We start from the raw sequence: 13,948 nt of genomic DNA on the forward strand, positions 1-13,948 counted from the left end.
ACATTCATCACCATTAGATGATAAACAAACATGTAATAAATAATCATTTAATGGTGATAAATGTAGCACATCATACTTACTAGAATGAAAGGAAGATGATAGTATGATGTATAAAATTTTCTATTATTTTTGTCTAAAAGACAGTTGATTGTCCTCGTCTTACATAAATTTACCTGTATGAAGTAGCATGTCATGATTCATGAGAAATTCGACTCGAAATATAAAAAGGCCGATTCGAGTAATTAAATACCTTAGATCTACAGATCATATGTCCTTTGTTCCAGCCCGTCATACCAAATCTTGAAATGCCAGAATATACAAAATAGCTCGTAAATGACTACTTTTATACATAGACTCGGAAAATTTTTCGCGAATAAAAAAAAAAAAAAAAGAAAAAAGAAAAGAAAAGGGGTAATACAAGATAAGCTCAGCCTCAAAACAGTCTTGCACAACACAAAAACGAGTCCTTTTATCACTTTATCAAGTTTCTTAGCTTTGGCTTTCTTTCTTCCGGACTTTCAGCTATGCTTTACACTTGCACAAAGAAATTACAAATGTTGTGCAGCCTTTTTAAGACCTCCATGCAATTGCCAAACCGCTTCCCTACTCTTCAGTGAATATCTCAACCTGCCAAATATTGAATGGGATTGCAACAATGAGGATCTCTAAAAGTAGCAAGGCCAAGGAGTTATATAGGGCTTAGCTTGGTCAACCATTTCGTCTACAAAAATGAAAAAACAAATGAACCAAATATATTTACACTCACCAGCAGCTTAATCTGAGTCTGATGACGCCTGCAAGTGAGGATCCAATTCCCGAACCACTGTAGATAGTGTCTCTCCCATATCTTCTAATTCATCCTTTTCAAAGCCCCACCTCCTAACTAACTCGGCCCCAGCTGCCCCATGCTGAGTTCCAAACTTTCGAAGATTTCCTAATCTATTCTCCAGGAATGGCAAGACAGCACTGCTAGAACGTAGTCTACCTGCCATCGGGATGGAATGGACATCAAGCGATCCCCTCAATGGAGAACCATTGACAGGAGTACCCAACAGCTCACCATGTTGGCCAACAACACTTCTAAATATTTTAGGAAAAGGTAAAGGAATTGGGAGAGGACAAAGAGCCACAGATAGATTGCAGAACTTTGGTCTTGTTATTGCATTTTCATAGGCAGCATGAACCATATCTTTTACTTCAGAAATTGGAGCCCGATGGCCTCCTGTAGAACAAGACAATTAAGTCAAAACATTAAATGCATGGAGTCCTCATCAAGCAGCAGAATAAATAGCAACACAAATGAGCTTATATATTGACTGGTACCCCTGGCTCCCAGGGATCTCTCTCTGAAAATAAGAGAAAAGAAGAAAACGCAGAGTCATTGCTAATGCCACTTCAGTCTGGCTTAATATAGACTACTGCAAGCAACGTTAGGATGGAACACCCAGTCTTGTGTATATCTTTTTTTCAGTTAAAAAAGAAATCCAAGGAAAAAGAAAATACATCTTTGGCTTAATCGATCAATACTCATCCATATTTGGTTAAAAATTTAGAGCTCTAGAGTTAAGATAAATACAATCTTCAAAAATCCTCAGGTGACCATCCAACACCACAAATTAAAACCACTAATGAGCACTTCCAAGTCTCTTCCAAGTACCAGGAGACAAGTGACAGATTACTTTAATAATCACTTTAGCATTGTCACCTATGCATCCTTTAAAAAAATAGTTGACAGGGAACAAGAGCCCTTTATAGCCTCCATCTGCCCGGCAAAGCAACTTGAACATTAATTAAGTAGTAATGTTTTATATATGGAATTAGGATCATTAAATGTGGACTGAAGGCGGTGAAATCAGAACAGTTCATTAAGAGCATATTTAACAATGTTCAGAAGACTAAGAAAAGAAAAATAAATGTAGTGATGAACGCATAGATTCTACAAAGTACCTGTCCCAAGTGCTCCATGGATGGTCATGGATTCCACCGCCTGCAAGTCTTCCACATCTGCTGCTATCTCTGGTGTCAATGGCTGCAAATTCCCTAACAAAGATTGTTCAGCCTGTCTCCCTGGATTCAGAATTTTGGACAATTAACCAAACTTGTCACTTAAAGCAAGGCTTAATGTGAAAAGCCGTTAAAATATTTACCAGTCATGAAAGTTGCTGGCATTGCAACATCCATAATAGCCACCATATTCTTCCTACCTTGCCCTGATAACATTTGTACAACACTATTGATGTCAAAAGCACCTGAAACATTACGTGAATCGGCAGAGGGGCCAAGTGCTTCCATTCGAAAAGGGAGACTAATAGAATGCAGTGCAGCAGCATAAACTGCACTGCAGTGGTAAGGCTTCTGATCTTCAATGCAGAGCAACGCGGAAGCTTTACCTTCATAATAACATAAACATACGATTAGTCCCTAATATAGGAAAAAATAAAGAAAAAGTGGGGAGGATCATTTAGGATAGACTTTGGAAAGTATCACTTCTGAAGTGTACACACTGATTCAACCTGATACATAGGACCCAGATAAATCCATAACGCCAAGATCAAATTGAAACAAGAAAAGACTAAGTTACTATAAATAAAAAATTAGCGAGTGTGCACTTTTAAGACAATCAACAAAGCCCGGTTTATCTGAGACAAACCAGACAATGGAAAAAATGCTTCAAAGTCAAAATGGATAGTACACGAAAAGAAGCAAGGCATTACTGAGAAAGGGAAGATAACCATCTGAAACAATACGTTCCAGATGTATAAAATTGCTTACTTCTACTCAAGGAGGGTAGACCAATTGGCACAATCAGTTTACACAAGGATGACAGTCTTGAAAATGAAATTGCATCATGAAGATTCTTAGAGATTGCTTGCTTTTGGCTTTTGTGGATCGCATAAGAACCAGGATCCCTGACAGCATAGAGCAATACAGGTGTGTTTCTGTATTCATCAGCAATATTCTCCAGGAAATCAGCAGCTACAGAGGAGAATCCTCCTGAATCATCGACAATGAACTGAAACCCCTGTCAAAATTAACAAAGGTTCAGTCAAAACTTTTTTTGATCAGTAACAAAGGTTCAGCCAAAACAAAAAGAATATAGATAGCGTCAGAATTCAAACTGAGAATCACTGCATTAATAAACCACAAAAAGGTGCCTACAATGCAAACTCTATTTCTGCAATTAGGCAGTTTTCTAGGATTAAAAGCATTGAAAAATGTCCACATAAATATCATTATGCTAGACTCCTAACCATCCAGAAAACCATGGGTCATTCATCTAGATATCTGACGATGTTCTCAACATCCGACCATGATCTCAATAGGATACACATCTTTATAGCCACACAGATACTGACTACAGGCAAAACTTGAATGATCTAGAAAGCTGGTTTTAAAATTACTCAATAAAATAGCCTAAAACTAAATTGCCATACAAAATATGAATAGAGTAAAAATGGCAAGTAAAAAACATGGCTAAATAATTAGTGAATATTTGGTGCAAATAAAGAACAGTAACATAAGCCTCTTAGGCTCTATCAGATCCTGGCATGTAATGAAAAACTTACAAGGACTTCATAAGTTCAAACTCGCTTGTAGTGACTACCAACCCTTGTTGACAGGCGGCAATCACAATGCTCCATCTTAGAGAGCCTGGGACTTACAAAAACTGACTGGGGGAAATCATAAAGCACTCCAAGAAAAAAGGTCCCATTCTTCTTAAACCAGTAAAATCAAGAGAGAAAAATAGAAATTAGCATTTGAATATTAATATATCTTCATTCAGCTTTTGTACTTCTTTAAACCTTTTAAATGAAAAAAAAGTAGACAAGTTTTATGATGCTACACTATAAGATAACTCGGTCTCATTAAAAACATGGTAATTTGCTAATAATCAGAAACTCGAATCACTAACATGTGGGAAAATGAAAATCTTCACCTACTCCTGAATTCAAGGGATATGCAGCAAGATGTTATCATATTGAAAATCATACCGTGAATATAGCTTATTTCCCCACATTTCTTCGATGTTGGGGTAAAAAGTAAACATCGAAGATATAAGACTGATGACTTTATTTTTTTTTTATAGGTATAAGACTGATTACTTTATAGTTCCCCCGGAATAATCATATTAAAAATGAGAAGCTTTTACTCTATACCTGAATATGGTCACACTCTTCTACAAAAAATCGAAGCCTTTCACTAATTTCTTCTCCTCGTAAATCCCAGGAGAAGGCGTCCCTTCCAACTCCATAACTATCAAATTGCTGAGAGTCCATCCATAATCCACCCAGTTCATACAAACTTTGGGGATGGTAGTGAACTTTTGAGAAGTCTGTCCAATATTCGACACCATTATCTAAGTAGTCGACTATATCCTCATCATGAATCTCTCTCTGAGGGTCATTCCTCCCACCACTAATGTTGTTCACTGGAGTCGAATTCTCCTGCTCTTCTTCATTCAATCTTTGCAAGAACAAATTCTTCCTCCGTGGTTCAGCCGCATGAGTGGAAACATTACCAGTCCTGCAAAGCAGTTTATAGACATTCACTTCATTTAAACACCACAACATAATTTTTTTTTTTTTTTTTCTTATAAGTACGAAGACACCACAACATAAAAATCAAGAGAACAAATATGGATAGAGTTCAAGGACAACCTGTAGAGGTATTGAGACTGAATTTAATACACATCCTTTATTGTCCAAATGTTAAATATCAAGGTTCTCTACTTTTGGGTGCAAAACTACGTGATTAAAAGACGTATCACATAAATTGCGTCTTTTAAGCTACCACACAAAAAAAAATTTATAAGAACACATATGCATACTAGCATTACAAATTACAATAATTACATGCACCATTTGTGCACAAATTGAAGCACATGGATATATCCGATGATGTACAACAAATCAAAGAACACGCAGAATCTTCAATATTCCTGAGATAATGTCACACTGGTAGGGCCAAAGCATGTAATGTCTACTAGTATGCAACATACAAACACACACAAAAAACCTTCAACATTTGCTTTCAATGGAAACAATAGTTACAACACAGAATAGATCAGATGGGAATCTAAGGTTTGCAACCTTAACCGATATAATTGAATGAAGCCAGCTCACGTTACAGTCTAATCACACAGGAAGAACACATTATTGGAACATAATATTCTAATGAAAAAACATCATTACTGGACAGATATTTTTTACACTTGAGACAGGTCTAATTCTAAATGGTAGAAAAGTAGACAGCATAGAATTTCAGCCAAGCCCAACTGTTTTAAAAAGTTATCACAAAATTTGATCCATATTTAAAAAGTAAAATCACTAAAAAAGTCATAATTTCAATCATTCATGCAAAAATCACACCGACATAAAAATATAACTTTTACAAAACCAAATTCAATGCTAAAAAACTGAATCGGAGCTGCTAATGCTATACAGATCTTTAAAAAGATTCTCACCATGTCACAACATCTGGAGGTGCAGATGTAGCCTCGTTATAAAATGAACCACGTGAACTCATAGATCCAAGCGAACCTGTGATGTCAAAAAACTTCCCCATTGATAGATTTAAAATAGGAACACGGATTACAATCATCATCCCTTGGGATACAATATCAACAATCAAAAAGGCAAAGACAAATGATAGATCCTTCACTAATAACTATCAATACTAGATGACATAAGTTTTTGTTGACCAAGGTGCATTTGTTTTAGTTATAAGCAAGAGATGTCGTATCTTATCCAGTAAATTAAATTGTTTTAAGCCCAAATCTACTTGCATACAGAGACTACCTACATGGATGTAATGATAATAATAGATAGATTGCATTACCCAAGGCAAAAGGAAAAAAAGGTATATAATATAAGTCCAGGTACCTTGGAAGTCAACAGAAACCAGGCGAGGACTATATGTAAGGGTGCCCTGCACATGTTTTGCCAGCAATGCTGTTAGCATGTACCGGTACAAAAACTATGCACATTACAGAAGAGAAAACAGTCCTCAAATCCGCTAAACTATTTAAGATTTTAATTTTTTTTTATAAGTAAGAAGATATTTTATTGATATAAAGATAGGTATAGCCCAAGTACACAGGAGGTATATATGTGATTACACCTATTTAGGAAACTATTTAAGATTTTAATTAATAAACAGTTGCAAAAGATATTCTTAAATCGCAGTTTATAAGTCTCTACCTGTTGTGTCTCACCACTACGGTAGAGCACGTCCATATTTAGAGAATGATTCTTGAATACTGGATCACCATAAGGGTCTGCAGCCAACCCGAGCAACTCATCCTTCAGCATCAAGCCCATAAGTTAATATATCGTGTTTAAAAGTGTCCAAACAACGTCAAATAAAATCATATATCAACATGATCTCTACAATTATAACAAGACAAGGTAAATCTTTTATGTTACCCAAAAAGAGGAGGGGAAAAAGCTATCTAGACTCTCAACAGCTTGCAGAGCTAAGAATTAATAACAAACCCAAAGGAGTCCTAACACAGATAAAATTGAACATCGACGCAGAATATGTCCTATATGTTATAAAACTAACCAAGGTTTTAAATGCTATTTGCATGTCTTGGCACATGAAAAACAATGCTTGAAAAGGGGAACAATGGTAAAGTTTAGATCTCTTGGTGATGTGGACCATGGGAGAGTCACCAACTTTATGCTAACAACCAAAATATACACCAGATTTCCTTCTAAATATAAGAGCATGAATAACCCTCAAACTTAGCACTTAACTCAATTTGCAAGCTACGTTCTTGTAGAGATATTTTGTAGGCTTCCGATAGAGGGTTTGAAGCAAAGGTGTCTAATAAAACAGAAGTTTGTGCATATCCACAAGGAAGAGATCAGGGAAGAAAAACATAGAAATAAATCCAACATCTGTTCAACGAAGTATATCTAAAGGATAACCGTGAGGTGATGCAAAGTGGGAATTAACATTTTATACCAGAATCTTGTGAACTTCCACTCAAATTCAATCTCCAAAATGACCGACACCAAATTTCGTAACCTCAACCCATTTCCAGTTCATCGGAAAAGGCAAAAGTAAGCCTCTCGAAGCCAAGCCATCCTAGATAGATAGGAGAAAATGCCATTCCATACTTTGGCATAACTTCTATACGCCTAACCATTAGGCAACATAGAAAATCCGTAATCAACTTTCAGATGCGCCGTATGTCAATCTTATCACAATAAAGGTCATATTGTCAAAGCTAAACAGGTTTAACGTATTTGAAAGTAATGAATTTTAATTGCATAAAGCAGCAAAAGTAACCAGAAGAAATGCGGGTCATGTATCTGGAATTGAGAGTTTTTATTCACTGAAAAAAAATTAAACATAGAAAGCGGCAGAGAACGGTAGAAAGAAAATCACAGTACTACAATGAACTGACATGTTAGAATCAAACCTGGAAGTTCCAGAAGTGAGAACCAATGAAGTTGGCGAAACCTCCAACTTGAATAGTCACAATCTCCTTCATACTTAGCGGCGATTAAAAAGTGACCTCCGCCTCCTCCCAAGTCCCCTCAAGACCCGTAGCGTAGGGCTTTCTCTTCTGCGCGAAGCAGAGCTTAATCTGCAAGGCCGTGGTTATCCCCCTAATAAGCTGGAGACCTTTTCTGGTGTTTACAAGAATCTTGCTGCGAAAAATGAAGAAGTATCTTCAATCAATAAATCTGTAATGACAGAGATACAACCTTTTTACGACCCAGGTAAATATATGTCATACGAAATTTAGACCCATCCGTCTCGGATTATGTTTTAAGCTTATTTATATATTGAGTTGATTGGAGATAATAAAATATTATTATAATATTATTTTTAATATTATTATTATTTTATAATTTAAAAAATTAAATTATTTATTACATTTTATATTAAAATTTGAAAAAGTTATAATGATAAGTTGAAATGTGTTTAGTAACCAAACGAAACTTGAGTGGTTTGGATTCAGAGATGAGTTGAAATGATTTGTGGATAGTAGAATAAAAATTGAATTATTCATTATATTTTATGTGAAAATTTGATAAAGTTATTTTGTGATTTGAAAAAATTAAATTGTTTATTATATTTTGTATAGAAATTTGATAAAGTTGTAATGATGAGATCAGATGAGATGAGTTAATGTGAATTTTGAATTCAAACGTTAAAGGACCGAAAAAATTTTAATACAAAATATAATAAATAAATGAGATCGAATCTATGATCTCTATTTTAGAAATGCGTGTCTTGTGCCATTAGCCACATACTCTTGACAAAATGAGATGTGTTGAAATATTTTTTCTATCCAAACCTAGCCAGTTCTCTTGTGCTTTCTGGTGATTTCGTGTTTTGACATGGTTTGATCGGTTGATTCGGTCTGCTTAATTATTATTATTTTGTAAATTAATTAATAAAAAGATTTTATTTAAAATACTATATTAAATTAAGTGATTTATTAATGTGGATTATGTAACAAATTCAATAAAAAAATATTTTATATGGACAATGATAATAAGTTAGATAAAAATTACATTATTAATTTATATAATTACTATATAATTAACTAATTGATATTATATATTAGTTAATTGATAGAATATTAACAAGTGTTAATAACATATTTAAGATTTTATATTATTAATAGTGATAGGTTAGATGAAGATATATATATAAAATATTATTAATTTATAGAATATTAACAAGTATTAATAATATAGTTAAAATTTTATATTGTTAATTGTACAATTATTATATAAATAATATATAAAAAATATTTTTTTATTTTTATTTTTCATTCGGTCCAGTTCGGGATGGAAAAATTCTGGACCGTGGACTTGACCGAAATTTTTCGATCCTTTAACGTTTGAATTCAAAATTCACATCAACTCATCTCATCTCATCATTATAACTTACTCAAATTTCTACACAAAATATAATAAACAATTCAATTTTTTCAAATCTCAAAACAACTTTCTCAAATTTTCACATAAAATATAATAAATAATTCAATTTTTATTCTGCTATTCACAAACCATTTCAACTTATCTCTGAATCCAAACCACTCAGGTTTCGTTTGGTTACTAAACACATTTTAATTTATCATTGCAACTTTTTCAAATTTCAATGTAAAATATAATAAATAATTTAATTTTTTAAATTACAAAATAATAATAATCTTGACATAGGTACGTTCGAGTTTCGATATTCTCCAAACAACAACATTGAATGGTAGCCTGCCACGTAGACTCCACATGAACCCAATGGTGGACCGCACTATAGAGGAAAGAGAATTTCTTTTGGTGATTCACTTTGTCCTCCCTCTCTCTCTCTCTCTCTCTCTCTCTCTCATTCCTAAGAAAACCTTCGAGGAGCAAGGGCCATCGTCGACCGAAACCCACCCCCTCTCTTGGATTCCTGTCCCTCTCTCCCTCCTCCCTGCGACTCCCTTGACCGTAAGTCACCCTCACTCTCTCTCTCTCTCTCTCTCTGAGCCAGACTTTTAGATCTCCACCGTAAGTCACCCTCCCTCCTCCATGAAACCCACTAGACCGTAACCCTCCCTCCCTTGACGCCTCCAACGAAACCCCCCTCAATCAACGTGTGGTTGCATGCAGAGAACAGCAGTGCTAGTTTGCGATGGTCACTGACGTTCCCAACGAGATTGAGGGTAATGTTTGTCCCTTAAATTCCTCTAAAATTCAAATGAATTTTATCTACAAATTTGAACTGTGATGCAACTGTTATATATGTGAAATTTCTTTGTCCCTTAAAATGAATTTATCTGTGTTCATCCCCTTTGCTGTCTATTGAATATGGATGTCTAAAGTTTGAAAACCCACTAGCTTGACTGTACTCACTGCTGATCAATACCGTCGAGTAATGAATAACCTTGATTTTAGGCCTTCTGCAACTTTAAATACTCTTATATACTACTCTTTTATATAGGTCTTTTGCAATGTGGGTTTATTTATTACTCTTTTATGAGCACCGCCCAAAGATTGATAAATATTCAACAAGTGTTTGTGCTGATTCATATGAGCACCACCCAACGATTGATAACTATGGTGTTGAGGACCATGGTGAATCAAATATGATGCATCAGGCCAAGGTTCACTTGCAGTGTGAAACAGGGCAGTCCATATCAACTATTAAGTTTGCAAGCTTTGGCATTGGTACTCCTTCTGGAACTTGTGGAAGTTTCCAAAAGGGAACTTGTCATGCACCAAACTCTCTTGAAGCTTTTACAGAAGGCCTTTCCCTAACTGTAATAATATTTTTTAGGCCTTCTACAAATAATATTTAATTGACTGCCTTTGCACACACATTCTATGGCTGAATGAGCTCCCCATGTGAATAATTAGGAAAACCAATTTCATGGGATGAAAAGCAGTTTATTTTAAGGTACAAAGTTTCCTAAATGTCAGAAAATGATGTTATTTGCATTGGTATTGTTCCTAGCATGCATGCATAGGGCTATAAAACTATATATTTTTCAATATTGTTGGAGAATGGAACATGAGTTTGTGTGGAAAGCACATCCAAAAGATCCAAAAGATTCAACAGTGAATAATTAGGGAATTTAACGTTGACGTGACTTATTGAAAAATACATTATATTTTGCACAAAAATAAGCATGCAATGTGAGATAATTTTCTGTCATGGCATTACTTTAAAGAATTCTTTGCCTTTTTTACATGTGCAGTTGCATTGAAAGCGGTGCTATTTTTTCAAGCAATGTGAAACATACTGACAACGGTGTTAGTTCAGGATATTGAACTTCGAAAGTAAAAGATCAAGTTATTTTGGAGAGACCACTTTGTTATTATGAGATTTTATAAAAATTAAAGATTTTTTGTAAAAATACTAGTTTTGACAGACGATTTTATAATTGTCCAAACTATAAGATCGACTAACAATATAGAAATTTTCAATGGATTGATTTTGACATAAAACAAAATAATTGTTACAAAATGACATTAGAGTTAGCTCAAAGAATGAACAACATGATCAATCAAGAAAAGAAACAAAATTTAAAGCTATGAAAAAGAAGTAGGGAACATTAAAAGCTTTATTATTGTCATGGTTCTGTTTTATTGTGATTTGTGCAGTAATTATTTTGTACCCAAACGATAATAATGTATGTCGGCCAGTACTAATAACCTATGGTTTTTAGGCCATTTGTAATTAAATTTTGTAATGCTCTAAACTAGTACTTTTGGAATGTAACTAGAGTCTTTTTGAATGTAATGAAAGACTGAATATACTTCTCCAACATGTAATGCTAATGTTTTGTAATGTAATGAGCATTATCTTTTTTATGAAATTTAATCCTGAATCCACCAAGCATTATCTTTTTGTGATGCTCTAAAAAATGATCTTTGACACTTGACAAAACTGTAGTAGATAATAAAAGTTTTGCAGAATGACTTAACTGGGCATTAGATAATAAAATTTAGTTGAATCTCACATGGATAATCAAGTAAAGTGAAAAAAAAAAATTCAAATATAGACCTCAGTGGTGCAAAAGCTTAATGATGAAAAATACAAGTTCCCATAGAAGAAAAAGTTCACATAAGTTCCAACATCTGTCCAAATATTCAAATTAGAAGAAAAAATACACATAAGTTCCAACATCTGACCAGATATTCAACATCTGTCCAAATATTCCACATAGAAGAAAAAATACATGGACAGATATTCAACGGCTCCAAATAAACCTTTATCTCCACTTTAACAAGCTTTTATCTCCACTCTCATTAACTGTAACATAAAAAAAAAAAAAAAAATCAAATAAGTTTGTGAAGAACGGCACCATCACGTTCATTGCACAAAATATTTTAAGCAGCAACTACGTGTTTGTATTAAGGATCCAAGCTTTGGGATATGTTATCAGTTGTATTTTCAAGATTCCTACATAAAAGACAATAAACCATAAAAAATGAAGTTTTTAGATTAAAACACAAGCAAAAACGTTAATAAGTACTATACATCATTGAATGGCATTTGTTCTTTGCATGACCCTCAATCTTGTAAATGCTACAACGCATTTTTTTTTGCTGATTGGAAATCACAATGACTTCATCTCCATCTTCCACATTCACTCCATCTCCATCTCCTACATTCACTCTATCTTCCAAGTTCACTTTATCTACATGATCTTCCATATTCACACCATCTCCAACATCCAATCCATCTCTCACATTCACATCACATTGTTCTTCCACAATTTCAGCATCAATACATTCATTTTTAACTTGTGGACAGTTTCTACTCATTAGTATCTCAACTTCATCACTATCCGAACTCGACATATGATCCTTCATCCCATCGTAAAACAATGAAATCAATAAAAAAAAATAACACTGTTAAAACACTACCATATAACACTGCCAAAACTTAATTATTGGAAAGACCATATATAAAACCATCACTATCTTAACCCAAAGTTTTCAGGTCCCTAGTTGTCCTTAGTTAATTATAAAATAAAGCAAAAAATTCCAAAAACAATGAGCTTTTTAAAATTTAGAAAATGAAAAAAAGGCTGGACATTCCGGATTTAGGGGCAAATTCAAGTGAAGGAACTTCAGTTTTGTAGTATCAGTTCCCCAGCATGGATGATCCTGAATTGAATGTTATCTCCTCAGCTCTCCCAAGGCAAAACGTTAGTACAACCTCTCCATACTATCATTTAATTTTTAATATTTCTTTGAACTTGGCAATGTTCTTGTTAAAACACCAAGTAACTGCAATGTATCCTATTTTGTTATTAAAAAGATAAAATTACTCCTAAATTTATTAAACTTCCAAACATTATATAATTGCACTTTTCTTCGAAATCAAGTGCCATAATTTATCTTTAGAAGTTTCTATTGGAGTCCCATACACACTTAATTATTTTGAAAGACCATATATAAAACCATCACAGCAATATTGGTGCAGCCTGATTAATGATGCATTCGACATTTTTTTTTTCTTTTTTTCGGGGGCTTGGAAATGGGATAAAAATTTTGAAAACCTAATGTTATTTGCATATAGCAAATTTGCCTATAAAAATATAGATTTTTATTGACATACCATGTGATTTTCAGAATTGAAGAAAGATGTCGATGAAGGAATGGGCAGTAGTGAGATTATTCGCGCAATTTGGAGGGCAGCAATGCGATGATTCATGCGACTATGATGGGGTGCGCGGGTCTAGTTTGGAACTCCTCCACCGAGACCAGAGGTCGTAGGGCATGCGGCGGCGTGTGTTTGGAAATTTTGAAGTGGGTTGATGGTTCACAGGAGAAAAAAATAAGAGAAAGTCTTTATGCAGTCCCATATTAGAGGACTGGGCATGCACAACCGTGGCAAAAATGCCTCGTTTTATTAAGTTGGGTTTACGACGTCGTCTTGCTTGAGACGGACACCTTCCTCTTTTGGCTAGTCTTCTCCATCGAATTGAGAGACTACTTCCTTCTTCCCTGAGACCTAAGCTTTGCTTACAAGAGTCCCTTCCTTGTTTGGCTGGTCTTCATGAGAGATTGCTTCCTTCCTCCCCGAGACCGAAGCTTTGCCCAGAAGAGTAGCCCTAACTTCACTCCATCTGTATTGGAGATTCGTGTTGCCCAGAAGAGTATCCCTAACTTCACTCCGTCGGTGGTGGAGATTCACTTTGCCTAGAACTGTGGAGGTGGTGGATGAGCTGATTCCACCCAAAAGAGTAATTCCTGAGGCCAGCCCTAACTTCACTCAGTCTGAGCCCTAATTCCACTCCGTTCGTGAGATAGGTTGATTTTTGACAACTTTTTTATGGTAATGTTTTTCTGTTTTTGCAATATAGTTTTCCTACTGAGCAATTCAATTAAGAATAGATCTTTGGTATGCTTTATTATTTTTGTTAGAAATTAAGGCATTTGGTAGGCCAAATATATTGGTTTCTTAACAATATATTGGTTTCCTATTA

At 34.6% G+C, this 13,948-nt stretch overlaps 2 protein-coding genes across 5 annotated transcripts; both read right to left on the minus strand.

The window, feature by feature from the left end:
* Window positions 1-213: 213 nt before the first annotated feature.
* Window positions 214-7,708, minus strand: LOC121249424 (protein misato homolog 1). 4 transcript variants are annotated; one of them, XM_041148141.1, is made up of 10 exons: window positions 7,430-7,708; window positions 6,201-6,277; window positions 5,883-5,928; window positions 5,465-5,540; window positions 4,158-4,524; window positions 2,773-3,022; window positions 2,148-2,390; window positions 1,948-2,067; window positions 767-1,222; window positions 214-627 (listed from the first exon to the last, which is right to left on the minus strand). In XM_041148141.1, the coding sequence occupies exons 2-9, from the start codon at window positions 6,234-6,236 to the stop codon at window positions 774-776; spliced, it is 1,587 nt and encodes a 528-aa protein (XP_041004075.1). In that variant the 5' UTR covers window positions 6,237-6,277; window positions 7,430-7,708; the 3' UTR covers window positions 214-627; window positions 767-773. The 4 variants fall into 4 exon arrangements, with proteins under 4 accessions (XP_041004075.1, XP_041004071.1, XP_041004084.1 ...); XM_041148137.1 differs by having other exon boundaries at window positions 6,201-6,302; window positions 7,430-7,707; XM_041148150.1 differs by lacking the exon at window positions 7,430-7,708 and having other exon boundaries at window positions 5,465-5,556; window positions 6,201-6,284.
* A 4,267-nt stretch (window positions 7,709-11,975) lies between these two features.
* Window positions 11,976-13,284, minus strand: LOC121235373. Its single transcript, XM_041131724.1, has 2 exons — window positions 13,078-13,284; window positions 11,976-12,320 (listed from the first exon to the last, which is right to left on the minus strand). The coding sequence occupies exons 1-2, from the start codon at window positions 13,171-13,173 to the stop codon at window positions 11,976-11,978; spliced, it is 441 nt and encodes a 146-aa protein (XP_040987658.1). The 5' UTR covers window positions 13,174-13,284.
* Window positions 13,285-13,948: the final 664 nt, after the last annotated feature.

The sequence above is a fragment of the Juglans microcarpa x Juglans regia genome, chromosome 1D, assembly GCF_004785595.1.
Source record: "Juglans microcarpa x Juglans regia isolate MS1-56 chromosome 1D, Jm3101_v1.0, whole genome shotgun sequence".
Classification (NCBI taxonomy): Eukaryota; Viridiplantae; Streptophyta; class Magnoliopsida; order Fagales; family Juglandaceae; genus Juglans; species Juglans microcarpa x Juglans regia.

Coding starts and splice junctions, on each gene's coding strand:
- LOC121249424 (XM_041148137.1), bottom strand. CDS start 7,501: ATGAAGGAGATTGTGACTATTCAAGTTGGAGGTTTCGCCAACTTCATT. Junction 5,929..6,200: donor GTAGTGGTGAGACACAACAG/GTAGAGACTTAT, acceptor AAACATGTGCAG/GGCACCCTTACATATAGTCC. Junction 5,541..5,882: donor GGTTTCTGTTGACTTCCAAG/GTACCTGGACTT, acceptor TTGACATCACAG/GTTCGCTTGGATCTATGAGT.
- LOC121235373 (XM_041131724.1), bottom strand. CDS start 13,173: ATGAATCATCGCATTGCTGCCCTCCAAATTGCGCGAATAATCTCACTA. Junction 12,321..13,077: donor TCAATTCTGAAAATCACATG/GTATGTCAATAA, acceptor GATGGGATGAAG/GATCATATGTCGAGTTCGGA.